The sequence below is a fragment of the Heptranchias perlo genome, chromosome 12 (genome assembly GCF_035084215.1).
Source record: "Heptranchias perlo isolate sHepPer1 chromosome 12, sHepPer1.hap1, whole genome shotgun sequence".
NCBI lineage: Eukaryota > Metazoa > Chordata > Chondrichthyes > Hexanchiformes > Hexanchidae > Heptranchias > Heptranchias perlo.
In genome coordinates, this window is record NC_090336.1 from 26,523,361 (window position 1) to 26,551,203 (window position 27,843).

The 27,843-nt window shown below is 46.4% G+C and overlaps 1 protein-coding gene across 1 annotated transcript in view; it reads right to left on the reverse strand.

The window, feature by feature from the left end:
* saxo4 (stabilizer of axonemal microtubules 4) overlaps positions 1-27,843 on the reverse strand; it is a 127,426-nt gene that overhangs the window by 24,581 nt on the left and 75,002 nt on the right. The window contains exons 12-13 of the mRNA XM_067993827.1: positions 26,765-26,929; positions 13,074-13,154 (exon numbers count right to left, since the gene is read on the reverse strand). Coding sequence (XP_067849928.1) covers positions 13,076-13,154; positions 26,765-26,929 — 244 coding nt within the window. The 3' untranslated portion in view covers positions 13,074-13,075. The remainder of the gene's footprint in view (positions 1-13,073; positions 13,155-26,764; positions 26,930-27,843) is intronic.

Here is a 27,843-nt window from a genome sequence, read left to right on the forward strand (position 1 = left end):
AAGAGCCAACGGGAATAAATTATATTGGCAAAAGGGCTGAGCCTTTGCCATCTGCCTGCTGACCACACTGTGCATGATGACATTAAGAAGCATCAGGCTTTTGCGATAGCTGGAAGGAGTTGTCAGGGGGCGCAGCCCCTTCAGGTTGCGAGGAAAAGGAGAAAGGAGGTATATCAAAGTTTTCCCTGCTGCTTAATGGGCAACAATGGGAAGTTTCCAAGGAAATGAGACTGGGGAGAAGGTGAGGATAGAAGTCATGCCCTGCAGAGTGGAAACAATGACTTCAAAAACAACGATGTGCATTTATTTAGTGCCTTTAACATAGTAAAACGTCCCAAGGCACTTCACAGGAGCGTTATCAAATAAAATTTGACACTGAGCCAAAGAAGGAGACGTTAGGACAGATGACCAAACACTTGGTCAAAGAGGTAAGCTTTAAGCAGTGTCTTAAAGGAGGAGAGAGATGGAGAGGCGAAGAAGTTTGGGGAGGGAAATCCAAAGCTTAAGACCTAAGCAGCTGAAGGCATGAGCATCAGTGGTGGGGAGCATGGAGTGGGGGATGCACAAGAGGCCAGAGCTGGAGGAATTCAGAGATCTCAGAGGGTTGCAAGGCTGGAGGAGGTTACAGAGATAGGGAGGGGAGAGGCCATGGAGGGAATTGAACACAAGGATAAGAATTTTAAAACTGAGGCGTTGCTGGACCGGGAGCCAATGTAGGTCAGCGAACACAGGGGTGATTAATGAATGGGACTTGGTGCGAGTTAGGATACGGGCAGCAGAGTTTTGGATGAGCTCAAGTTTATGGAGGGTGTAAGATGGGCGGCTGGACAGGAGAGCATTGGAATAGTCAAGTCTGGAGGTAACAAAAGCATGGATGAGGGTTTCAGCAGCAGATGGGCTGACGCAGGGGTGGAGACGGCCAATATTATGGAGGTGGAAGTAGGCGGTCTTTGTGATGGAGAGAATATGGGGTTGGAGGCTCAGCTCCGTGTCAAATAGGATGCCGAGGTTGTGAACAGTCTGATTCAGTCTGTGACGGTGGCCAGGGAGGGGGATAGAATTGGTGGCTAGGGAACGGAGTTTGTGGTGGAGGTCTGTTTATTGTTTAATTGGAGGACATTTCAACTCATCCAAGTATGGATCTCAGACAAGCAGTTTTCTACCTTGGCGCACACCCGGTGAGGTCATTGAATTTCTTACTGTACTGCAGGCATGCCCTGGTGTATTCACAAGGCTGCAAACTTCCAGTCAATGCCGTTCCCAATTCACTACGAGACACGGCACCCATCTTGCTCCACCAACTTGCTTCACCAAGAAATCCACAACCTTGTCCATCAACAGAGGCAGTCTGTCACTCACTCGACTAGTAAAAAACATCTTGGTGAATCTATTTTCAGGATGGTGTGTGACTTGGAGGGGAACGTGCAGGTGGTGGTGTTCCCAAGTGCCTGCTGCTCTTGTCCTTCTAGGTGGTAGAGGTCGCGGGTTTGGGAGGTGCTGTCGAAGAAGCCTTGGAGAGTTGCTGCAGTGCATCCTGTGTATGGTACACACTGCAGTCACTGTGCGCCGGTGGTGAAGGGAGTGAATGTTTAGGCTGGTCTGTGGGGGGTGACCTGCAGAATCCCCAGGGAAATGGCAGATATCCAGTTTCTGGAAGTTTGACTTTTTAAGGAACAGTATGCCAGTCTGCCCCTTACAAGGCAAAATGACCGACTGACCGGCAGGGAGCAAAGCCAGTGGCGCTGATTTCTTGAGCTGGGACCTCCTGCTCCTAATCCACAGTTGGGTCCTGGTGTTCATGCAGCCACCAGTATGCTCAATGAGGGGAAGCATACTGACATTCACAAGAGCAGGTAAGCCTCGATTCCCGAAGAAGTAAAATAATTTTTTTTCCGAAACAGCCAGATTGCCATCCCTTGCTCAGGGAGTCCATCGGATCTGTACCAGGGTCAAGGGAGGGGGCCTGGGCAGAGATGTGCATGAAGTGGTGCTTCCGCCAGCTTGACCCATGCTGACGGTGTGCCCTCCCACTGACCCCGCAAACTCTGGCAGGGTCAATGCTGGAGGACGCTATCGGAGACAATCCCAGGATTGCAACCTGAGCAGCTTTGGACCATTATTTAGTTTTGAAGATTCAATCAAAAAGCACTGTGGCCAATTTTCAACCATAGCACATCAGATAGGCAGCGGAACGGGGCAGCCGTACGTCCTGCCCGATGGCTCCAGCACATAGGCCTTATTTGTATTTGTTCAGCGAGCTACACGTGCTAACGGGCAGCTCGTGGATTGGGTGTGCGTAGAAATTCCAAATGCGAATCCTTAATGGGGTGGGAGAGGCAATCCCGGGGATGTGGGGTGGGGGAGGGGGTGGTTGGTGGGGAGACACTGAGCAGAGGGTGGGAAGACTTTTGTGGGGCTAGGAAGAATTCTGAGGTTTTTGCCTCATTTTCAGAGTGGCTTACAGTGGACCCTTTGGAAAATAGTCGTTCCAATACTAGGGTGGCCTTAATCCCACTGGGTTGAGGCCCATGCTTGCCAAACATGAGAGAGAGTTCCATTACTGCCATGTAATATGCATGAGTTGGTGAGAGCACAATAGGAGAGCACTGCTTTTGCAAAGGCTAACAACATAATGACAATTTTCTTTAAAATTATTGTTTTTTCTTTACTTTATATTCTAAAAATCTGAGGCTATATGTATCGTTTTTTTAAACATCTATCACCCCATGAAGAGAGATCTACTGTGACTTTGTCTCAATTACTCACATGTACACCCACACACATATTTAATGATGAATCCTTGCACAACATATTTAAATAAAAAGGAATGCTAAAGGCGCTATATCATCTATTTTCTTACCTGCAAACACAAAAGTAAAGTTCAACCTGATGAAATTGTGGCTGAACATCAATATGATCCTGCAGTGCATCCCGCCTCCTCATTTAGTGAGGGGGAAAAAATCAGCTAGTGTTCCCACTCCTGATCGCTGTCTCATGACCCCTCAATATGTTAAGATTTTGGTGAAGATGGAATCGGCCTTGATTATTATGCAACCTTCTCACACCAGCATGGCCAAGTGGCCTAACGTCACTAACATTTCTATCTAGGCTTATGCATGAAGAAAAGCCATTTGTACGAGGTGCTAAAGGGGTGCCTGGCAACCATGCAACCCTAACTCTGCACTTTCAGGACAGAAAGGGAAAAAAATAGCACTTAAAGGAGAGAAGGGACAAAATATTTTTAAAAATTGTTATTGGAAACTGCCTAAGCTATTCCAGCAGGGGTGGAGTCAATCTCGTATTTGCAGTGTCAACAATGGCTCAGTGGTAGCACTCTCACCTCTAAGTCAGAAGATCATGGATTCAAGTCCCACTCCAGAGATTTGAGCCCAAATTCTAGGCTAACACCTCCAATGCAGCACTGAGGGAGTATTGCACTGTAGGAGGTCCCGTTTTTTGGATGAGACATTAAACCGAGGCCCCATCTGCCCTCTTAGGTGGACGTAAAAGATCCCATGGCATTATTTCGAAGAAGAGCAGGGGAGTTCTTCCCACTGATCCGGCCAATATTTATCCCTCAACCAACATCACTAAAACAGATTCGCTAGTAATTATCACATTGTTGTTTGTTGGATATTGATGTGCACAAATTGGCTGCCGCATTTCCTACATTACAACAGTGACTACACTTCAAAAGTACTTAATTGGCTGTAAAGCGCTTTGGAATGTGCTGAGGTTGTAAAAGGCGCTATATAAATGCAAGTCTTTCTTTTCAGTGTGTTGGGGTGAAGCAATGAGATAAACATCCACTCAGTACAGTGGAATGAGGCCAGGGCCTTTTTGTAATGAGTGACTCTCATACTCTGACACTGCCTGTCAGAAGCTGAGACTGTAAAAAAGGAGATATCACAAATTTTAAAATGGTTCAAAGAATTTAAAACAGTAAAACATTCACTTGACTGAGGAGATGACTAATATATAATAATGCCACTCACAAAATAATTCAATTTTGCACAATACATACTAATTGGAGTAGGTCCTCTATGGAAGATTACATATGGGGACAAATATTACTCAAAATGAACACTGCTAAAGTGAACTTTTTTGGCAATTTTCGCTTCAATTTCACTGCTATCATTTTCTTCCCTTCCTTTCAGGTCTCTCCATTTCACCTAGAGTTCTAGCTGATAGGCCATGCAGCAGAACTGTTCTCGAGCAGCGTTGTGTGACACTAGTGAAATTGATTTGGATTTGGATTTTCCTTTCCTCCCGATGGCAAAGCATCGAGTCTTTGTTTCGTCCCTCAGCACTGTTTGTTGGTGGGAGCTTTTACACTTTATTGAAAGCGCTTTGGGATGTGCTGAGGTTCTGAAAAGCGCTATATAAATGCAAGTCTTTCTTTCTTTTCTTTAATAGATCTGCAGGCCTTGGCACATTTACCTGGCAAAGATCATGTGAATCTGTTTTCTCACAGTCAGCTGAGAAGCAGGTTCAGAGTTGTGCCATCTGCTGCAAGAACATTTGTGCATAGCATGCAGTATAGAGATTGCACATAGGACAGTAATGGTCAGCTTGGCATGAAGGCTGTACCCCCTTTCAGAAATGCTGCTGAGTTGACCTATGGGGATAGTACCGTGGAGTGCCAGAAAGAGCATCCGTTCTCACAAGCATCTCATGCAACATCATCTGCACTTAAGCAGGTTTAAAGCAGAAAATTGGTTGCTGGGCTGCTTTTATCACTTGTCTGCAGATTCATGTCTGTACCTTGAATTTCCTTTCCTTTCATTTTTAATCGCCTGTCCCTTCTGCCTTAGCAAAGGTTGATATGCCTTTTGTGGCTCTCCAAAGGCTTCCTATATTTCTGTCCCTTTATCATGACACACCCCTTAAATTGGTCCCAACTCTTTAAATTTGACTTACGTGTAGTATTCCTCACTCATCACTAAACCTGTTTAATCTGCATTTGGTTTGCAAATGAGAAGTGAATGCTATTAGGACTTAACCTTCCAGGCTGGATTTGCACCCATTCTTAACCATTTAGAGCTGACTTACACCAGCCCTGTGTGAAACTACCTTCAAACGGACTTTGGTGCAGCTCTGTTTAAGCTATAGCAAACACTGTAACGTTATTAGGGCATGAATTCTCTGTAAATCAGGAAACATTAGCACAAAGAGTATTTTGCATAACCCAAAGTCGCCAGCAATTTTCAAAAAATTAATTCTGTTGAGAAACATTTATGGTAAATGTGGTCAATTTAAATTTCTGGTAAATTTAGATGTGTGAACATAATGAAATTTGACAGCAAAAAAGTCCTAATTTATAGTACTGCAAAGAAATCAAGGGTCAGCATTTATGGATTGAAAAAACAGAAGAACACCAGTACAAAGTCAGGCAAGAAGTACAGAGTATTTTCTGACTGTAAATTATTCCTAAATTGGATATAGAACTTTGGACAAGAAAAATAAAACTTTCTGGAAGATTGACTTAAAAGGAAGGGAAAATGAAAGAGCAGATAAGAAGTTTCTTTTGGAATAGCAGAAAATAAGGACTGAAGCTTGCAATACACCAGAGACATTTTCTCCTTTGATAACAATGGGGGAAGTTTGTGCTTTTCATTATTTATAAAGAAATCCGAAACGTGTCCTTCATACATGCATCTATAATTTGGTTATGAATAGCAAACAGGGGGAATCTTCCCCAGTGGAACTTTAGGACATGTTTCATTTACATGATTCATGAAAAAAACTTACAAGGAGGAACTTATTTAAAAAAGGTAGTTGGCAGGAGGCTGGAAATTATAGACCAGTTAGCCTAACATCTGTGGTGGGTAAAATTTTGGAGTCTATTATTAAGGAGACAGTAGCAGAACATTTGGATAAACATAATTTAATAGGACAAAGTCAGCATGGCTTTATGAAGGGGAAGTCATGTCTGAAAAATTTGCTTGAGTTCTTTGAGGACATAACGTACAGGGTGGATAAAGGGGAACCAGTGGAAGTAGTGTATTTAGACTTCCAGAAGGCATTCGACAAGGTGCCACATAAAAGATTATTGCTCAAGATAAAGAATCACTGGATTGGGGGTAATATTCTGGCATGGGTGGAGAGAGTTGGGATAAATGGTTCATTCTCGGACTGGCAATTAGTAGCCAGTGGTGTTCCGCAGGGTTCGGTGCTGGGTCCCCAACTCTTTACAATCTATATTAACGATTTGGAGGAGGGGACCGAGTGTAACATATCAAAGTTTGCAGATGATACAAAGATGGGAGGGAAAGTAAAGAGTGAGGAGGACATAAAAAACCTACAAGGGGATATAGACAGGCTGGGTGAGTGGGCGGAGATTTGGCAGATGCAATACAATATTGGAAAATGTGAGGTTATGCACTTTGGCAGGAAAAATCAGAGAGCAAGTTATTATCTTAATGGCAAGAAACTGGAAAGTACTGCAGTACAAAGGGATTTGGGGGTCCTAGTGCAAGAAAATCAAAAAGTTAGTATGCAGGTGCAGCAGGTGACCAAGAAGGCCAACGGAATGTTGGCTTTTATTGCTAGGGGGATAGAATATAAAAACAGGGAGGTATTGCTGCAGTTATATAAGGTATTGGTGAGACCGCACCTGGAATACTGCATACAGTTTTGGTGTCCATACTTAAGAAAAGACATACTTGCTCTTGAGGCAGTACAAAGAAGGTTCACTCGGTTAATCCCGGGGATGAGGGGGCGGACATATGAGGAGAGGTTGAGTAGATTGGGACTCTACTCATTGGAGTTCAGAAGATTGAGAGGCGATCTTATTGAAAAATATAAGATTGTGAATGGGCTTGATCAGGTGGATGCAGTAAGGATGTTCCCAAGGATGGGTAGCATAGTGGTTATGTTACTGGACTAGTGATCCAGAGGCCTGGACTAAAATCCAGAGTCATGAGTTCAAATTCCGCCACGGCAGCTGGTGAATTTAAATTCAATTAATTAAATTTTAAAAATCTGGAATTAAAATACTAGTACGAGCAATGATAGCCATGAAACTACCGGATTGTCGTAAAAACCCATCTGGTTCACTAATGTCCTTTAGGGAAGGAAACCTGCCGTCCTTACCCGGTCTGGCCTAAATGTTACTCCAGACCCACAGCAATGTGGTTGATTCTTAATTGCCCTCTAAAATGGCCTAGCAAGCCACTCAGTTGTAAAATCTCGCTACGAAAAGTCATAATAAGAATAAAACCAGACGGACCACGAGGCACCGGACACGACAACGGCAAGCCAAGCCCAGTCAACCCTGCAAGGTCCTCCTTCCTCACATCTGGGGACGTGTGCCAAAATTGGGAGAGCTGTCCCACAGACTAGATAAGCAACAGCCTGACATAGCCATACTCACAGAATCATACCTTTCAGCCAACGTCCCAGACTCTTCCATCACCATACCTGGGTATGTCCTGTCCCACCTGCAGGACAGACCCACCAGAGGTGGCGGTACAGTGATATACAGTCAGGAGGGAGTGGCCCTGGGAGTCCTCAACATTGACTCTGAACCCCATGAAATCTCATAGCATCAGGTCAAACATGGGCAAGGAAACCTCCTGCTGATTACCACCGACCGTCCTCCCTCAGCTGATGAATCAGTCCTCCTCCATGTTGAGCACCACTTGGAGGAAGCACTGAGGGTAGCAAGGGCACAAAATGTACTCTGGGTGGGGGACTTCAATGTCCATCACCAAGAGTGGCTCGGTAGCACCACTACTGACCGAACTGGCCGAGTCCTGAAGGACATAGCTGCCAGACTGGGCCTGCGGCAGGTGGTGAGCGAACCAACACGAGGGAAAAACTTACTTGACCTCGTCCTCACCAATCTACCTGTTGCAAATGCATCTGTCCATGACAGTATTGGTAGGAGTGACCACCACACAGTCCTCGTGGAGATGAAGTCCCGTCTTCGCACTGAGGACACCATCCAACGTGTTGTGTGGCACTACCACCGTGCTAAATGGGATAGATTCAGAACAGATCCAGCAGCTCAAAACTGGGCATCCATGAGGCGCTGTGGGCCATCAGCAGCAGCAGAATTGTATTCCCGCACAATCAGTAACCTCATGGCCTGGCATATTCCTCACTCTACCATTACCAACAAGTCAGGGGATCAACCCTGGTTCAATGAGGAGTGTAGAAGAGCATGCCAGGAGCAGCACCAGGCGCACCTAAAAATGAGGTGCCAACCTGGTGAAGCTACAACTCAGGACTACATGCATGCTAAACAGCGGAAGCAACATGCTATAGACAGAGCTAAGCGATTCCACAACCAAACGGATCAGATCAAAGCTCTGCAGTCCTGCCACATCCAGTCGTGAATGGTGGTGGACAATTAAACAACTAACGGGAGGAGGAGGCTCTGCAAACATCCCCATCCTCAACGATGGCGGAGTCCAGCACGTGAGTGCAAAAGACAAGGCTGAAGCGTTTGCAACCATCTTCAGCCAGAAGTGCCGAGTGGATGATCCATCTCGGCCTCCTCCCGATATCCCCACCATCACGGAAGCCAGTCTTCGGCCAATTCGATTCACTCCACGTGATATCAAGAAACGGCTGAGTACACTGGATACAGCAAAGGCTATGGGCCCCGACAACATCCCAGCTGTAGTGCTGAAGACCTGTGCTCCAGAACTAGCTGCGCCTCTAGCCAAGCTGTCCCAGTACAGCTACAACACTGGCATCTACCCGACAATGTGGAAAATTGCCCAGGTATGTCCTGTCCACAAAAAACAGGACAAATTCAATCCGGCCAATTACCGCCCCATCAGTCTACTCTCAATCATCAGCAAAGTGATGGAAGGTGTCGTCGACAGTGCTATCAAGCGGCACTTACTCACCAATAACCTGCTCACCGATGCTCAGTTTGGGTTCGGCCAGGACCACTCGGCTCCAGACCTCATTACAGCCTTGGTCCAAACATGGACAAAAGAGCTGAATTCCAGAGGTGAGGTGAGAGTGACTGCCCTTGACATCAAGGCAGCATTTGACCGACTGTGGCACCAGGAAGCTCTAGTAAAATTGAAGTCAATGGGAATCAGGGGGAAAACTCTCCAGTGGCTGGAGTCATACCTAGCACAAAGGAAAATGGTAGTGGTTGTTGGAGGCCAATCATCTCAGCCCCAGGACATTGCTGCAGGAGTTCCTCAGGGCAGTGTCCTAGGCCCAGCCACCTTCAGCTGCTTCATCAATGACCTTCCCTCCATCATAAGGTCAAAAATGGGGATGTTCGCTGATGACTGCACAGTGTTCAGTTCCATTCGCAACCCCTCAAATAATGAAGCAGTCCGAGCCCGCATGCAGCAAGACCTAGACAACATCCAGGCTTGGGCTCATAAGTGGCAAGTAGCATTCGCGCCAGATAAGTGCCAGGCAATGACCATCTCCAACAAGAGAGAGTCTAACCACCTCCCCTTGACATTCAACAGCATTACCATCGCCAAATCCCCCACCATCAACATCCTGGGGGTCACCATTGACCAGAAACTGAACTGGACCAGCCATATAAATACTGTGGCTACGAGAGCAGGTCAGAGGCTGGGTATTCTGCGGCGAGTGACTCACCTCCTGACTCCCCAAAGCCTTTCCACCATCTACAAAGCACAAGTCAGGAGTGTGATTGAATACTCTCCACTTGCTTGGATGAGTGCAGCTCCAACAACACTCAAGAAGCTCGACACCATCCAAGATAAAGCAGCCCGCTTGATTGGCACCCTATCCACCACCCTAAACATTCACTCCCTTCACCACCGGCGCACTGTGGCTGCAGTGTGTACCATCCACAGGATGCACTGCAGCAACTCGCCAAGGCTTCTTCGACAGCACCTCCCAAACCCGCGACCTCTACCACCTAGAAGGACAAGAGCAGCAGACAGATGGGAACAACACCACCTGCACGTTCCCCTCCAAGTCACACACCATCCCGACTTGGAAATATATCGCCGTTCCTTCATTGTCGCTGGGTCAAAATCCTGGAACTCCCTTCCTAACAGCACTGTGGGAGAACCGTCACCACACGGACTGCAGCGGTTCAAGAAAGCGGCTCACCACCACCTTCTCGAGGGCAATTAGGGATGGGCAATAAATGCTGGCCTCGCCAGCGACGCCCACATCCCGTGAACGAATAAAAAAAAAACTAGAACTTGGGGGCATAATCTTAGAATAAAGGGCTGCTCTTTCAAAACTGAGATAAGGAGAAACTTCTTCACTCAGAGGGTAGTCGGTCTGTGGAATTTGCTGCCCCAGGAAGCTGTGGAAGCTACATCATTAAATAAATTTAAAACAGAAATAGACAGTTTCCTAGAAGTAAAGGGAATTAGGGGTTACGGGGAGCGGGCAGGAAATTGGACATGAATTTAGATTTGAGGTTCGGATCAGATCAGCCATGATCTTAGCCAGGCTCGAGGGGCCGATTGGCCTACTCCTGCTCCCATTTCTTATGTTCTTATGTTCTTAACTTATTAAATTACCTAGATTGGACTAAGAGGATGTGATGAAATGGCCTTTTACCTGAGCTTAAAAGCAAGACCATTGTAATGTGAGGTTGAAAGATGAAATGGAAGAAGTAGATCTGCAAGGTTGAGTTCAATTGGCTGTAAGCGTGCGTTCTTCTCTGGCTGCATCTTATGTACTCTTGATGTTGGCCGTGAGTATGCTGATTCATTGAACCTTTAATGCACCTCCAAGTGTTTTTAACTCTGTGTTTGAACGCATTATTAATACAGACACAGGACTGCAGCCTTCGTCTATATACTAAAACAAAAATACATTCCTAACAGTTCCCTGGATCGATGCAAAGTAAGAGCTTGATTCAGAAATGCAGCTGCAATCATGTTTTTATCACAATTAAAGCAACTAATTTGCAGAATCATTTTTTTCAAAGAACAACTTAATTGCAAAAAATCTGCTGTAATATTCCTGATTGCCATTTTAATTATATGAATCAAAGCAGCCTCCTGATTATGTAAAAGGATGATGATGATCAGCTTTGTTAAGGTGAGTAAAAACAGCTTAAATATTTTGACTATGAAAGACTGTTTGCAGAATATATTGTTCTCCCCCCTTCCCCCACCCACACACATACACAAGAAACTGTGCTGTGCAGTAGAATTTCTTTATTTCTTCTCACCAGTCTTCTCCCTCCCTTCTCTCCAGAAGGTGCTGACACCTACTAGGGTGCATTTCCGAGGGCAATGGTCAGCTGCTGGTACTTTGCCCAACAGAACATTCTTCATGTATCAACATAGGCAGTGAGTGCCAGCAAATTAATTGACTGTTGGGTGGAGTCACAACCAAGCATGATGCATCCTAGCTTATGCCATGATTGAATCCAGTTATTCCTTAAATGATTCCAATACCCAACCCAGAAGTCCATTCCAAGTGTTGAACACTCTTTGTGTGACAAACAACTACCTGACATCAATTCTAAAGTTGTCTTTTGCCAGTTTGAACTTGTGCCCCTGGTACTAATGTCCCTCTATACTGTCTTATTTACCTCCAAGAATTCCCCTTCAGTTGCCACCTTTAAGGGCTGAAAAGCCCTGGCATGTACACGTGCCATCTCATCCATGAGACCAACCTCCTGCTTCTTCAATCCCATTCCTATTAAAATGCTCATCATCCAACTTCTCTTCTTTACCCCCATGCTAGCTGACATTGTAAATGGTTCCCTCTCCTCACGCACGTCCTCCTCCCTTTCAAAACTGCTGTCATCAACCCTCCCCATAAACCTCACCCTTGACCCACTCTGTCCTTGCTAACTACCTCCCCGTCTCCAACCTCCCTTTCTTCTCCAAGGTCCTTGAACGTGTTGTTCGCTTCCAGATCCGTGCACACCTCTCTCACAACTCCCTGTTTAAATCCCTCCAATCAAGTTTCCAGCCCTCCCACAGTACTGAAACGGCCAAAATCACAAATGACATTGTCTGTGATTGTGGTGTATTATCGCTCTTCATCCTCTTCGACCTCTCTGCAGCCTTCAACGCAATTGATCACACCATCCTCCTTTAACACATCTTCCCCACTGCTCAGTTTTGTTCTCCAGGTCGGTGGGTCTGGCCTTGCTTGTTTCCTATCCGATCATAACTAGAGCATCTCTATCGATTATTTCTCTTCCCATCCCTGCACTGCAACCATGGGAATCCCCAACGATCCATCCTTGGCCCCCCCCTCCTCTTCCTCATCTACATCTGCCCCATGGCAAAATTATCCGCAGGCATGGGGTCAACTTCCACAGGTATGTTGATAACATCCAGCTCTACCTCTCTATCACCTCTCTTTACACCTTCACTCACTCTGTGCTATCAGACTGCTGTCTGTCACCCAGTCTTGGATGAACTGTAATTTCCTCCAGCTAATACTGGGAAGACTGAAGCAAATGTCTTTGATCCCTGGCACAAACTCCATTCCCTCAACACCAAATCCATTCCCCACCTTGGTCACTGTCTCAGGCTAAACCAGATTGCTCACAACCTTAGAATTTAACACTAGCTATTTAGAAAATACAAAATCAAAGACAAAAATTCATATTTTTGTCATGCCCTCATCCCTGCACAGGTTTTTGGCTGTGATTTTAAGCAGTTTTGTACAGTACTCACTCTTCAACATTTAAAATATCTGAACATCTTGATTACATTCCAGCCTATTTCTCACTCCCAGGTATCCATTATTCTGTATGCATAAATCATCTAAACCCCTCAATTATATTTTGACCTGTAGCTACTTCCCTGGTATCTATCATGCTATATATTAACTCTCTAAATCACTCAATTAGGTTCCAGCCTGTAACTCACCCTCAGTTATCAATTATTCTCTATTTACTTTCTGAAGAAAATTCTGAGAGTCTCTGTGGAGAACCAATATATGCTCTGAATATATTGACCAGCTTATCTGGTGACCAAAATTTGTTCCATGGTACCTGCTGTCTCCAATTTACAGTTAATCTGAGGGAAACTGATTCATGGTTGGCATCTCAGTGATGTTTAGTGCTGTGTGTTTTTAAGGTTACTGACACCCATTGTAGTGTTTTACCTTCTGCAGAGAGCAGCACTTACCCTCAGAGGGTCAGCCCAGGCGGCCGCAGTTTGTGGTCATAAGTGTGATCATCGTGGAATTCGTCCACAGACTTTATGGTCCTATCATAAAGGGAAAAATGGGAAGTCTGTTACTCTTTTATGAATAAAAGGGTCTTGGTTTATTGTGCAATAGTTACAATTTGAAGGAGCATTCTAGAGTATACTTTTTCTATATGCAACTGTCTTACAATGAGCAAAATTACAATTAGATGACTAAAATTAACATTTCATAAAAGGGGCTGTAGATGTGCAACATACTAAGTAAATTACCCACAGTCACAGCTCCCCAAAAGTTATTCATTGTTTGACAGGCTTTGAGATGGTTCAGTGATGCAAAAAGAAAGAAAGAACTTGCATTGATACAGCATCTTTCACGACCTCAGGATGTCCCAAAGCGCTTTACAGCCAATTAAGTACTTTTGAACTGCAGTCACTGTTGTAATGTAGGAAACGCGGCAGCCAATTTGCGCACAGCAAGGTCCCACAACAGCAATGTGATAATGACCAGATAAGCTGTTTTAGTGATATTGGTTGAGGGATAAATATTGGCCAGCAGAGAACTCCCATGCTCTTCTTCAAAATAGTGGGATCTTTTACATCCACCTGACAGCACAGACTGGGCCTCGGTTTAACGTCTCATCCGAAAGGTGGCATCTCCGACAGTGCAGCATGCCCTCAGTACTGCACTGGAACGTCAGCCTGGATTTTGTGCTCAAGTCTCTGGAGTGGGACTTGAACTCGCAACCTTCTAACTCAGAGGCAAGAGTGCTACCCACTGAGACACGGCTGACACTTAAGGCATTATATAAATGCAATTTATTTTGAATAATTACCTCAAAGTAATGTACAAAGCCTTGTTCAAGCGAATCAATGATACAAATGCAGGCAAGCGTTTTTCACGTGCATTGGCCTAGCCTCTGCATGCACACATAGGAAGGGAGAATGCAAACACAATGAGCTGAGATGCCTATTGCTGTTTTTGTTGATAACAACATGACAGCCATCTGAAAAACTGTAATTTGATCCAGGTGTTCACAATAGAATTATAAATCATGATAGCGAAGCTGGATCAATGCTTGAACTATATCTGAATTCATTAAATTACGGCCCTTGTAACGCCCAAGCATTTTATGCAATATACACATTTGTGCTTGCATTGTTAAAGAATGATGATTTATTTTGAATCAGGAATGCTTTGTGTGGATTGTTTGAGTGGGGCCAAAAATGTTACTGCTTATTAGCTTCATCTGGCAGGAAACTGTAAAATGAGGTGAGTGCTGTGGTAGTAATTTGCTTTCTGCACCAGTTTGCCCACTGCAGTATTATTTTGTGTAATCCTTCATGCTCCTCATAAGATTCTGTTGTATAACATGGCACAGCTCATGTTAATGAGGAATATTACTTTGGGCAGGAAGCACTCTGACAAAGCTCCTCTTACTCCTGGGAATAGACATCTGACCAGTACTGAATTTTTCATCCCAGTTTTCTTTATTCTATCCTCAGGTAGTGATTCATGCTGAAATACTATTCTAAGAATATTGGCAGCCCTCTGGTACTGCCATTTTTTTCTGAGTGAACCCAAACCATGAGTGCTGAGGAAGGGAGCACACAACCTATCCTGATCTTGCTATATCTGGTTTTCACTCGTGCACTTTATAGTAAGAGCCAATGGACACTGGCTAACTTCCCCCCTCCCCAGCCCATGGAACAATTACATCTCAATGTCCAGTTCAGCTAAGACTGGCTAACTTGGCATACATTGGGGATCTTTCTAATATGTGGGGTTCGTTATAACATACATTTGCATTTATCAACTAAGCCATTGGGGAGTCCTAGTTTTTTTTGTTGTTGTTTTGGAACTCTATGATAGGTATCCAGGATTGTGAACAATCCTATGAGAACCATTCTAACAAACCTGATACAAGTCCATGGCTCTCTTTTGCCTTTACGACTAGACATGATGGATCTCCAGTAAGCTCTCAGTAACTTAAGGAGATAAATAATTCTAATTTTACTTCAGAGTAGAGTACCAGAATAAATATTTGCTAATAAACTAACTACATGGGAGCACACTTGGAGAGAACCTCTTCTTTTGAACGAGAAGTCTAAGGGGCGATATTCAAGTATTCAAGATTTCTCATCGAATAAATAAATTGAACTCCAATAATATGTTCGAGAGTGTCACAAATTCTAGACCGTGAGGACATGGGGTCAAGCTTAGAAGAGGGAAGGTGCTCAGACAGTTTAGATTTAACTACTTCACACAGAGGTTGGTGAACATGTGTCGTGTGAAATGGACTGCCCAGGGAGTCAGTGAGAGCAGCTGTTGTGGAAATGTTTAAGGGAGAATTTGATATATATTTAATAAAGTGAACAATTGAGAGGTATTAGTTTTTGGAACTGACCAGGTGGACTGCAGAGTCTTTTCCAGTCCTATACTCTGCTATGTTCCTATAGTTTGAAGGATAGACTACTTCTTGCTGGGGTCATTCACTACAGCCCAATCAGGCACAGAATTAATTTCAATGTGACATATGTCACGTTAATTATACACAGTGCTCTCCACACATTTTTTGGGGTGAGATATGGTTGAGGGGTGATCTGTGCACAACGATAGCCATGAATTGACAGCTCTGTCTCCAGTGGTGGGAGGGAACATTTGGCATAATTTTAACCTAATCCACCAGTGGGAAACTGACGGGATCGGATTGGCAGCCCGTTTTGGACCCCCCTCCCCGCCCGATTTTACTTTCCATTGAAGTAAAGAAAAGGCCCCAAAACGTTCCAAAATGTTTTTTTTGTGGCGTTGGAAGGAGTAGGAGTGCTCCTAAATTCAGACGGTCCTCGGGTCTTTCCGTTCTGGCGTTTCGTTGTGCCCAGTGCTGACGGATTTAGACACGATTCCATGCAAGCCTGTTTTAAAACTATATGGAACCAATTATGGCTGTTTATTCTGTAACCCATGTTAAAAAAAATGTACAAAGCAAAAAACAGCCTGCCTAGTGCAGTCACTTTTTTAAATTGATTTCTCTTCCTGCACTAGAAATTGGATATGGACTGAGAAAAACACTTCTTTTTGGAATCCACTTATCTGTCAGTGCACAGGAAGTTAAGTTAAACATAATCCTGAAAGATTGATGCTTGCTTCATTGTCTTCAGTTTGGACGTATACCGAATGAGTTTAAAGGGGATTGATTCATGTCAACAGGAGATTAAAAGCCAGGGCTCATCTACCATGTCTACTGGCATTTTTTTCTGCATAAGAGAAATGCGCTTCACCAAAGAGGCAATTTGCTTGACCTGCTACAAGAAGACCAGAAGTCACACTCATCTACCTGCATTGCTCCCTCAGTGCCTATGAAGATGACCACCACCCTCAGCTTCTGTAGCTGGTTCATTTCAGGCAGCCTGTAATGTCAGCCAGGGAGCAGTACAGCATGCATTCATCAGGTCACTGACAGTTTTTACAGCAGAGCAGTCCAATTCACAATCTTTAGAATTGCAGAAAGCAGAGAAGTAGGGCCATATAGTTTTACAGAGTTGCTGGCTTTCCCAAGGTCCAGGGTGCAGTCGATGGTACCCACATTGCATTAAGAGTACCCATAGAACACCTACTCAGCTACCTCAACAGGAAGGGATTCCACTTCCTCAATGTCCCAATAGTGTATGATAGCAATCAGAGGGCCCTCCATGTCAAGGCTCGATCTGCAGCAAGTTGCCATGATGCCTTCATCCTTCATTCATTCAGCCTGGATCGTGGGAGGTGGTTGGCTCCCCATGCTGTACAGAAGGGTCATGGGATTGAGGTGGCCTTCATCTCATGGCTGCTGGCTGCATCTCTGGAGGACGCTCCTAGGCAACCAGGTCTCGCCACCCACCCCCCTCCCATGGTTCTCTCTTGGTTGCCTTCTTCTCCGCCTCCATTGGGACAGTAACTCTTCCTCACCCACTATCTGTGCTTTCAGGGAAGGGGATAAAATCTACAGATGGCTTCTGGATGATAAAGTATAATCTCCTGCTCCCATTGCTGATGACCCCATTTGGAGTTCCCCAAACAGCAGCAGAAGAATGCTACAATGAGGCACATGCAACTTCCAGGCTGGTGATCAAGAGGACCATCAAGGTATTGTAAGCGTGCTTTCACTATCTGGACTGGTCAGGAGGGAATCTGCAGTATGCTCCAGATCTGGTGTCCACAATAGTTATAGCCTGCTGTGCCCTTCACAACTTTGCAATTCAGGTAGGGCTGCACTTTGACATAGTTGTCGAGGAGGCCCTTGAACTGGTAGATGCAGAATTACATGGAATAGAACATCAGGATGATATACACTCAGAGGAGTTCATGTTGACTGCTACAAAGGTCATCAGAGGACAGATTATCTCAGAAATCTTCTCCTCTGTCTAACTCAATAAACCTTTAATATCATAGCCTGACTTCCTTCTCCTCCACTTGCAAATAAAGAGACATTCCTTCAATCCACCACCCATCCAACGACATGACAATACATCAGCCCTATTTTCCCTAACATGGTCGTGCCAGTAATCATCACTAGAGTGAATAATCCAGCACCAAATGAGTGCACCCTTTCCTGTATGACTGTAACCTCCATGAATAAAAAGCCCCATGTCAGTGCAGTCGATGTAAATACAACCATTGCAAAGTGCAAACAATCACCCTACTCTTTCCTAACACCATGCTTCCCGTGTGTGCCTGCACGTGCCTTTCTTTCACCTATTTCGGTGCTCCATCAAAGTGCCACCTGAGGGCCTGGATCGTGGGAGGTGGTTGGCTCCTTACGCTGTGCAGAAGGGTCATGGGATTGTGGTGGCCTTCGTCTCATGGCTGCTGGCTGCATCTCTGAAGGATGCTCCTAGGCAACCAGGTCTCGCCCCCCCCAGACTCCAGTGGCATGGTTCTCTTTTGGTTGCTGCCTTCTCCACCTCCATTGGGACAGTAACTCTTCCTCACCCACTATCTGTGCTTTTGGCTCCCTCACATGCTATAAATCAACCAGTAATAATATTGATAAGATATGCAGTGAAGTTATTTGAGAGTGAAGTGAAAGATGCAAGCACTGTTCCTCGCTTCATTGATTATCTGCTGCTGAAAAGTGTAAGTTAGGCTTTCTTTTCAAAGGGTGCACAGGAGTTTCTATGTAGTTTAGCTGCTTACACCCATTTTACATGAGTTTTACAAAAATGACTGCATCAATGCGAATGTAAATGAGCAGACCCAGGAAACCTATGTGTAACTCTATCTGCAGGCCAGCGATGGGTGCAACTTTTTTTTAGAGGTGCAGCAGCCATGTAACTCACTGGAAGGAAATTCTAGGCAATTGGGTATAGCTGCAGCTTAAGTCAGGATGAGTTCATATTCCACTGCAATGTAACCAGTTCTTTTCGTACATCATACATGAGGCCATCAGGTTACAGTTTTCACAGAAAACCAACCTGAATTGTGCAATATGATCCACTAAAACACTAAAAGCCTGAAATCCAATGTAATAGCAAGGAATTTAGCTAATTCAGCTGCCTTGAAGCTGCGACCTTGGCCATAGGCCTTCATTCAGAGCTACTTTTCGGTTTTACGTTGTTTTTTGAGTTAATAGTTTTCTGGGGCGTTGTCAGCTTTTTTTTTGCTGTGAAACAGTCAACAGAATCGTTAATGTTCCTTTTTTCCACCCACTCTAGTTCTGATTCTCTAGATTATATATCATAAGAAGCAATGCCGTCACACATCCCCCTCAGCTCATTACACATTGGCTGGGGGAGGGAAAGAAGGAAGGAGAGAGAAAGGAACAGATAGAGACACACCGTGAGATAATCTCAACTAATTAATTGAATACTAGCAGTGTAAAACTGATAAAACAGCTCTATTATTCTCTTAAATCTATTACATATCCAATATTAAATAATATTGGTAAAAATAAAATAATTTGCAATCTAGTCTCTCCCTGCTGGGAGCTCATGCCTTGCCAAGATACTGATTGTTCCAAGCTATTTCCTGCCAAAAATATCAGTGGGTTTCTTGCTTTTAGTCTCCCATAATGCTGTAGACATCTTTTGCTGCCACTGAGCTCAGATCTGCTGAAGTGACACGATCTGGATACTGTTGACACAAAGATACACAACACAGGCTCCAGGGACCGAAGACTGCACAGCTCAGTCTCCAACAACATGAGGGTATAGAGCACAGGTTCCAAAGTCCAAAGAGTGCACAGCACAGGCTCCAGGTTCCTAGGAGAGCACAGTACAAGCTCCAGGGACCCGAGAGTGCACAGCACAGAATCCGGGGACCCGAGAGTGCACAGCACAGGCTCCAGGGACCCGGGAGAGCACAGCACAGGATCCAGGGACCCGAGAGAGCACAGCACAGAATCCAGGGACCCGAGAGAGCACAGCTCAGAATCCAGGGACCCGAGAGAGCACAGCACAGAATCCAGGGACCCGAGAGTATACAGCTCAGAATCCAGGGACCCGAGAGTGCACAGCACAGAATCCAGGGACCCGAGAGTGCACAGCACAGAATCCAGGGACCCGAGAGTGCACAGCACAGAATCCAGGGACCCAAGAGTGCACAGCACAGAATCCAGGGACCCGAGAGAGCACAGCACAGAATCCAGGGACCCGAGAGTGCACAGCACAGAATCCAGGGACCCGAGAGTGCACAGCACAGAATCCAGGGACCCAAGAGTGCACAGCACAGGCTCCACGGACCCGGGAGAGCACAGCACAGGATCCAGGGACCCGAGAGAGCACAGCACAGAATCCAGGGACCCGAGAGAGCACAGCTCAGAATCCAGGGACCCGAGAGAGCACAGCACAGAATCCAGGGACCCGAGAGTATACAGCTCAGAATCCAGGGACCCGAGAGTGCACAGCACAGAATCCAGGGACCCGAGAGTGCACAGCACAGAATCCAGGGACCCGAGAGTGCACAGCACAGAATCCAGGGACCCGAGAGTGCACAGCACAGAATCCAGGGACCCGAGAGAGCACAGCTCAGAATCCAGGGACCCGAGAGAGCACAGCACAGAATCCAGGGACCCGAGAGTGCACAGCACAGAATCCAGGGACCCGAGAGTGCACAGCACAGAATCCAGGGACCCGAGAGAGCACAGCACAGAATCCAGGGACCCGAGAGTGCACAGCACAGAATCCAGGGACCCGAGAGTGCACAGCACAGAATCCAGGGACCCGAGAGTGCACAGCACAGAATCCAGGGACCCGAGAGTGCACAGCACAGAATCCAGGGACCCGAGAGAGCACAGCACAGAATCCAGGGACCTGAGTGTGCACAGCACAGAATCCAGGGATCCGAGAGTGCACAGCACAGAATCCAGGGATCCGAGAGAGCACAGCACAGAATCCAGGGACCCGAGAGTGCACAGCACAGAATCTAGGCACCCGAGAGAGCACAGCACAGAATCCAGGGATCCGAGAGAGCACAGCACAGAATCCAGGGATCCGAGAGTGCACAGCACAGAATCCAGGGACCCGAGAGAGCACAGCACAGAATCCAGGGACCCGAGAGAGCACAGAACAGAATCCAGGGACCCGAGAGAGCACAGCACAGAATCCAGGGACCCGTGAGTGCACAGCACAGAATCCAGGGACCCGAGAGTGCACAGCACACAATCCAGGGATCCGAGAGTGCCCAGCACACAATCCAGGGATCCGAGAGTGCACAGCACAGAATCCAGGGATCCGAGAGAGCACAGCACAGAATCCAGGGACCCGAGAGTGCACAGCACACAATCCAGGGATCCGAGAGTGCACAGCACAGAATCCAGGGATCCGAGAGAGCACAGCACAGAATCCAGGGATCCAAGAGAGCACAGCACAGAATCCAGGGACCCGAGAGTGCACAGCACACAATCCAGGGATCCGAGAGTGCACAGCACAGAATCCAGGGATCCGAGAGAGCACAGCACAGAATCCAGGGACCCGAGAGTGCACAGCACAGGCTCCAGTGACCTGAGAGTGCACAGCACAGAATCCAGTGACCGGAGAGTGCACAGCACAGAATCCAGGGACCCGAGAGAGCACAGCACAGGCTCCAGGGATCCGAGAGAGCACAGCACAGAATCCAGGGACCCGAGGGAGCACAGCACAAATCCAGGGACCCGGGAGAGCACAGCACAGAATCCAGGGACCCGAGAGAGCACAGCACAGGCTCCAGGGACCCGAGAGAGCACAGCACAGGCTCCAGGGACCCGAGAGAGCACAGCTCAGAATCCAGGGACCCGAGAGAGCACAGCACAGGATCCAGGGACCCGAAAGTGCACAGCTCAGAATCCAGGGACCCGAGAGTGCACAGCTCAGAATCCAGGGACCCGAGAGTAGAATCCAGGGACCCGAGAGAGCACAGCACAGAATCCAGAGACCCGAGAGTGCACAGCACAGAATCCAGGGACCCGAGAGTGCACAGCACAGAATCCAGGGACCCCAGAGTGCACAGCACAGAATCCAGGGACCCGAGAGAGCACAGCTCAGAATCCAGGGACCCGAGAGAGCACAGCACAGAATCCAGGGACCCGAGAGTGCACAGCACAGAATCCAGGGACCCGAGAGTGCACAGCACAGAATCCAGGGACCCGAGAGAGCACAGCTCAGAATCCAGGGACCCCAGAGTGCACAGCACAGAATCCAGGGACCCGAGAGAGCACAGCACAGAATCCAGGGACCCGAGAGAGCACAGCACAGAATCCAGGGACCCGAGAGAGCACAGCACAGAATCCAGGGACCCGAGAGAGCACAGCACAGAATACAGGGACCCGAGAGTGCACAGCACAGAATCCAGGGACCCGAGAGAGCACAGCACAGAATCCAGGGACCCGAGAGTGCACAGCACAGAATCCACGGACCCGAGAGAGCACAGCACAGAATCCAGGGACCCGAGAGTGCACAGCACAGAATCCAGGGACCCGAGAGAGCACAGCACAGAATCCAGGGACCCGAGAGAGCACAGCACAGAATCCAGGGACCCGAGAGAGCACAGCACAGAATCCAGGGACCCGAGAATGCACAGCACAGAATCCAGGGACCCGAGAGAGCACAGCACCGAATCCAGGGACCCGAGAGTGCACAGCACAGAATCCAGGGACCCGAGAGTATACAGCACAGAATCCAGGGACCCGAGAGAGCACAGCACAGAATCCAGGGACCCGAGAGTGCACAGCACAGAATCCAGGGACCCGAGAGAGCACAGCACAGAATCCAGGGACCCGAGAGTATACAGCTCAGAATCCAGGGATCCGAGAGTGCACAGCACAGATTCCAGGGACCCCAGAGAGCACAGCTCAGAATCCAGGGACCCGAGAGTGCACAGCACAGAATCCAGAGACCCGAGAGAGCACAGCACAGAATCCAGGGACCTGAGGGAGCATAGCACAGAATCCAGGGACCCGAGAGAGCACAGCACAGAATCCAGGGACCAGAGAGTATACAGCTCAGAATCCAGGGACCCGAGAGAGCACAGCACAGGATCCAGGGACCCGAGAGTGCACAGCACAGAATCCAGGGACCCAAGAGTGCACAGCACAGAATCCAGGGACCCGAGAGTGCACAGCACAGAATCCAGAGACCCGAGAGTGCACAGCACAGAATCCAGGGACCCGAGAGAGCACAGCACAGGATCCAGGGACCCGAGAGTGCACAGCACAGAATCCAGGGACCCAAGAGTGCACAGCACAGAATCCAGGGACCCGAGAGTGCACAGCACAGAATCCAGAGACCCGAGAGTGCACAGCACAGAATCCAGGGACCCGAGAGTGCACAGCACAGAATCCAGGGACCCGAGAGTGCACAGCACAGAATCCAGGGACCCGAGAGTGCACAGCACAGAATCCAGGGACCCGAGAGAGCACAGCACAGAATCCAGGGACCCGAGAGTGCACAGCACAGAATCCAGGGACCCGAGAGTGCACAGCACAGAATCCAGGGACCCGAGAGTGCACAGCTCAGAATCCAGGGACCCGAGAGTGCACAGTATTGACTACAAGGACATTACAGCAAACAGAACCGGCTACAGTGGCACTTCTTGAAATTGATGTGCTCACACTGGGGTCAATTTTAACTCGCTGAAACCAATGTGAACGAGGCAGTGAGGGTCTCAAAATGGGGTTGGAAGATTTACCGCTCCATTAATGCTGATGCTCCAACCACTGCCATTTTGTGTACTGACTTTGAGTGACTTAAGCAGCGGTCCTTATAGAATCATAGAAACATAGAAACTTTACGGCATTGTGTCCGCGCCGGCTGAGAAATGAGCCACCCAGCCTAATGCCACTTTCCCACATTTGGTCCGTAGCCCTGCAGGTCACGGCTCTTCAGGTGCACATCCAGGTATTTTTTAAATGCCTTGAGGGTTTCTGCCTCTACCACTCTCTCAGGCAGTGAGTTCCAGACCCCACCACCCTCTGGGTGAAAAGATTTTTCTTATTTCCGCTCTAATCCTTTTCACTGCTGGAACGTTGAAACATATAAGTCTGGGTCTCCCTCTCCTTAATGACTCTGAGCTCCATCTCATTATTAAAGCTGAATCATAGTATACTTCAAAATTCAGGAAATTGCATCAAAGGTCTATTTCCTAGGGGGCCCGCCCTAGCCCTTTAGGATATGCATTTTTCAACCTTTGAGCTCACTTTCTCCCTTCAAAAATTCCTAAATCCACCACTTTTATGTATTTTAACTCCGCCCATAATACAAGTGATGGAACATTAGGTATAGCTGCATCTTAAGTCATGACGAGTTCATGCCTTACGACACTCTCTTTATAACTACTTCTTTTCGTATGTCCTATGTGAGGCTATCGGGTTTCAGTTTTCATAGAAAACCAAATTGAAATGCAGAATGTGATCCTAAAATACTCATAAAAATCCTGAAACTCAATGTAATAAAAAAGACTTGTAGTTAATTTGGTTGCCTTGAAACGGTGGCCGTGGTCATACGCCATTATTCTGTTTTTTAGTTGTTTTTTTTGAGTTGTCAGCTGATTTGGGAATGTCTACTTTTTTGAAGCTATTCGCCAGCTTTTCCGAGTTAAAACGGCAATAATACAAATTTAGTTTCATGACTGCTCTGATAATGTAGGTATGATTCATCTTGTGCAGTAATACAAAAATCTATCTTAGCAAGACCTTATACCAATGGGTATATCAGCACTACATGGTGTCAGCCTTGGCTCAGTGATAGCACTCTGGCCTCTACGTCAGAGGTTGTGGGTTCAAGCCCCACTCCAGGGACTTGAGCACATTATCTAGGCTGACACTTCAGTGCAATACTGAGGGTGTGCTGTACTGTTGGAGGTGCTGTCCTTCAGATGAGATGTTAAACTCAGACCCTGTCTACCTTCTCAAGTGGGCGTAAAACATCCCATGGTGTTATTCAAAGAAGAGCAGGGATATTCTCCCGGTGTTCTGGCCAAAATTTATCCCTCAACCAACATGGCAGTAAAGCCAGGAGGTTGTGAAAGGCACTATATAAATGGAAGTTCTTTACATTGTGTTGGTGTTACGTCCTTTGTTAGAATTCACTGCCCTCCTTAACTGTCAAAAAGAAAAATCCTTCCTTTTATGCAATATGCATTGTGTGCTGGATCGATCAGTTGAGTAAATATTCCATTGCATTGGTTGTGATTGGGAACCATCTTTGCATATGGTTTTGAATAATAATAACAACAACAACTTGCATTTATATAGCACCTTTAAAGTTGTAAAATGTCACAAGGTGCTTCACAGGAGCGTTTCAGACAAAATTTGACAACGAGTAAAATTTTGGAGTCTATTATTAGGGAGACAGTAACGAAACATTTAGATAAGCATAATTTAATAGGACAAAGTCAGCATGGCTTTATGAAGGGGAAGTCATGTCTGACAAATTTGCTTGAGTTCTTTGAGGATATAACGTACAGGGTGAATAAAGGGGAACCAGTGGACGTAGTGTATTTAGACTTCCAGAAGGCATTCGACAAGGTGCCACATAAAAGATTATTACTTAAGATAAAAAATCACTGGATTGGGGGTAATATTCTGGCATGGGTGGAGGATTGGTTATCGAACAGAAGGCAGAGAGTTGGGATAAATGGTTCATTCTCGGACTGGCAACCAGTAACCAGTGGTGTTCCACAGGGGTCGGTGCTGGGTCCCCAACTCTTTACAATCTATATTAACGATTTGGAGGAGGGGACCGGGTGCAACATATCAAAATTTGAAGATGATACAAAGATGGGAGGGAAAGTAGAGAGTGAGGAGGACATAAAAAACTGCAAGGGGATATAGACAGGCTGGGTGAGTGGGCGGAGATTTGGCAGATGCAATATAATATTGGAAAATGTGAGGTTATGCACTTTGGCAGGAAAAATCAGAGAGCAAGTTATTTTCTTAATGGCGAGAGACTGGAAAGTACTGCAGTACAAAGGGATCTGGGGGTCCTAGTGCAAGAAAATCAAAAAGTTGGTATGCAGGTGCAGCAGGTGATCAAGAAAGCCAACGGAATGTTGGCTTTTATTGCTAGGGGGATAGAATATAAAAACAGGGAGGTATTGCTGCAGTTATATAAGGTATTGATGAGACCGCACCTGGAATACTGCATACAGTTTTGGTGTCCACACTTAAGAAAAGACATACTTGCTCTCGAGGCAGTACAAAGAAGGTTCACTCGGTTAATCCCGGGGATGAGGGGGTGGACATATGAGGAGAGGTTGAGTAGATTGGGACTCTACTCATTGGAGTTCAGAAGAATGAGAGGCGATCTTATTGAAACATATAAGATTGTGAAGGGGCTTGATCGGGTGGATGCAGTAAGGATGTTCCCAAAGATGGGTGAAACTAGAACTAGGGGGCATAATCTTAGAATAAGGGGCTGCTCTTTCAAAACTGAGATGAGGAGAAACTTCTTCACTCAGAGGGTGGTAGGTCTGTGGAATTTGCTGCCCCAGGAAGCTGTGGAAGCTACATCACTAGATAAATTTAAAACAGAAATAGACAGTTTCCTAGAAGTAAAGGGAATTAGGGGTTATGGGGAGCGGGCAGGAAATTGGACATGAAGCTGAGTTCGGATCGGTCAAGGCCCTGTGGGTGGCAGAGCGGGCCCAGGGGCTGAGTGGCCAGGTCCTGCTCCTACTTCTTGTGTTCTTTAGATTTGTGGTTGGGATCAGATCAGCCATGATCTTATTGAATGGCGGAGCAGGCTCGAGGGGCCGATTGGCCTACTCCTGCTCCTATTTCTTATGTTCTTATGTTCTTATAAAGAAGGATTAGGACAGGTGACCAAAAGCGTGGTCAGAGGTAGGTTTTAAGAAGTGACATAAATAAGCAGAGAGAGGTAGAGAGCCAGCGAGGTTTAGGGAGGGAATTCCAGAGCTTAGGGCCTAGGCAGCTGAGGGCATGGTTGCCAAAGGTGGAGCGAAGGAAATCGGGGATGCGCAAGAGGCCAGAATTGGAGGAGCGCAGAGATCTTGGAGGGTTGTAGGGCTGGAGGAGATTACAGCGAGAGGGAGGGGCGAGGCTATGGAGGGATTTGAACATAAGGATGAGAATTTTAAAATCAAGGCTTTCCAGGACCAGGAGACAATGTAAGCCAACAAGCACAGGGGTGATGGGTAAACGGGACTTGTTGCGAGTTAGGATAAGGGCTGTCTTTTGCTGACTCTGTGACTTGGTTCTTACCTGGCCACATGGGGGTGAATCCGGCGTAAACTTTCCGTGATATTGTAGTCATGGCCATCCTTATGGACCTTGGTGCTCAGGGCGTACATGTTGTCCAGCTGTTTCTGGATTCCTCCCCTTGTCCAACCCTCTCTGTCCTCTCCTTTCAGAGTTTTGTCATGGTACCTGAAATTGTGAAAAATTGGGAAAAATCAGAAAGTGAATTTTTAAAGTAAAAGCTCATTAGATCCAACAAACCTGCACCTCTTCCTTAAATTAAACTCATCAGTCCGCCTCCTCACTATATCCTTCAATCTCTTCTCTCGCCAGAAACATTTCTAATTGCCACATGGTCACATTTATATTGTCTATTTCAAGGCCTTCTCTGGTAAATTATTCCATTATCCTTTGGATGAGAAAGCTTCATCTAGCTTCCCTTCTTACTCCTTTCTACTCTTCTAATGCCAGACTACTGTTCATTCCCTTACTTTCTGCTTCACCTTGATGGCCATTCTTTCATTCATTAAATCCCTGTCCTTTAAAATTCTCTCTCAAAATATCTATGTCTTTTCAGTTTCCTCCATGCCTTCAAAACCTCCCAAAATCCCTCCCCAATGCAAAATTATTTAAACTCCTGCTCACTTTGGTCAATATGGAGATATTTTTCTTTAGATGAAGAACACCTAAAGTGTCATTACACCTAAACTTCTCATTTTAACTTACGTCCCTTTGCATTTGAACAATTAACGATACAGGAACAAGAAAAGGATATTCAACCCATTAATCCCATGCCTTGCATTGTTCATGCATGGTTATCTCAATTATGGATCCCCCCCTCCCTTTCCCACCCTAATATCCCTGTAGTCTCTTCCCTATAGTCTGTTAAATTATAGCATTTGATTGAAAATAGAATGCCATAATTCTATTGTTGATAGCAATGTTGGTGCATGACCGCACATGTTGTCCTGGCTCCTGAATCAGAAATGTGATAAGTATTTCCAGTTCCTAGAACCCTCATGCACATTAACATTCATTTCTCTCTGGGGTTGCACTTCCCTCAGGAAGCTCGCCTGCTTGCAGCACACATCGGGAAATTGCAG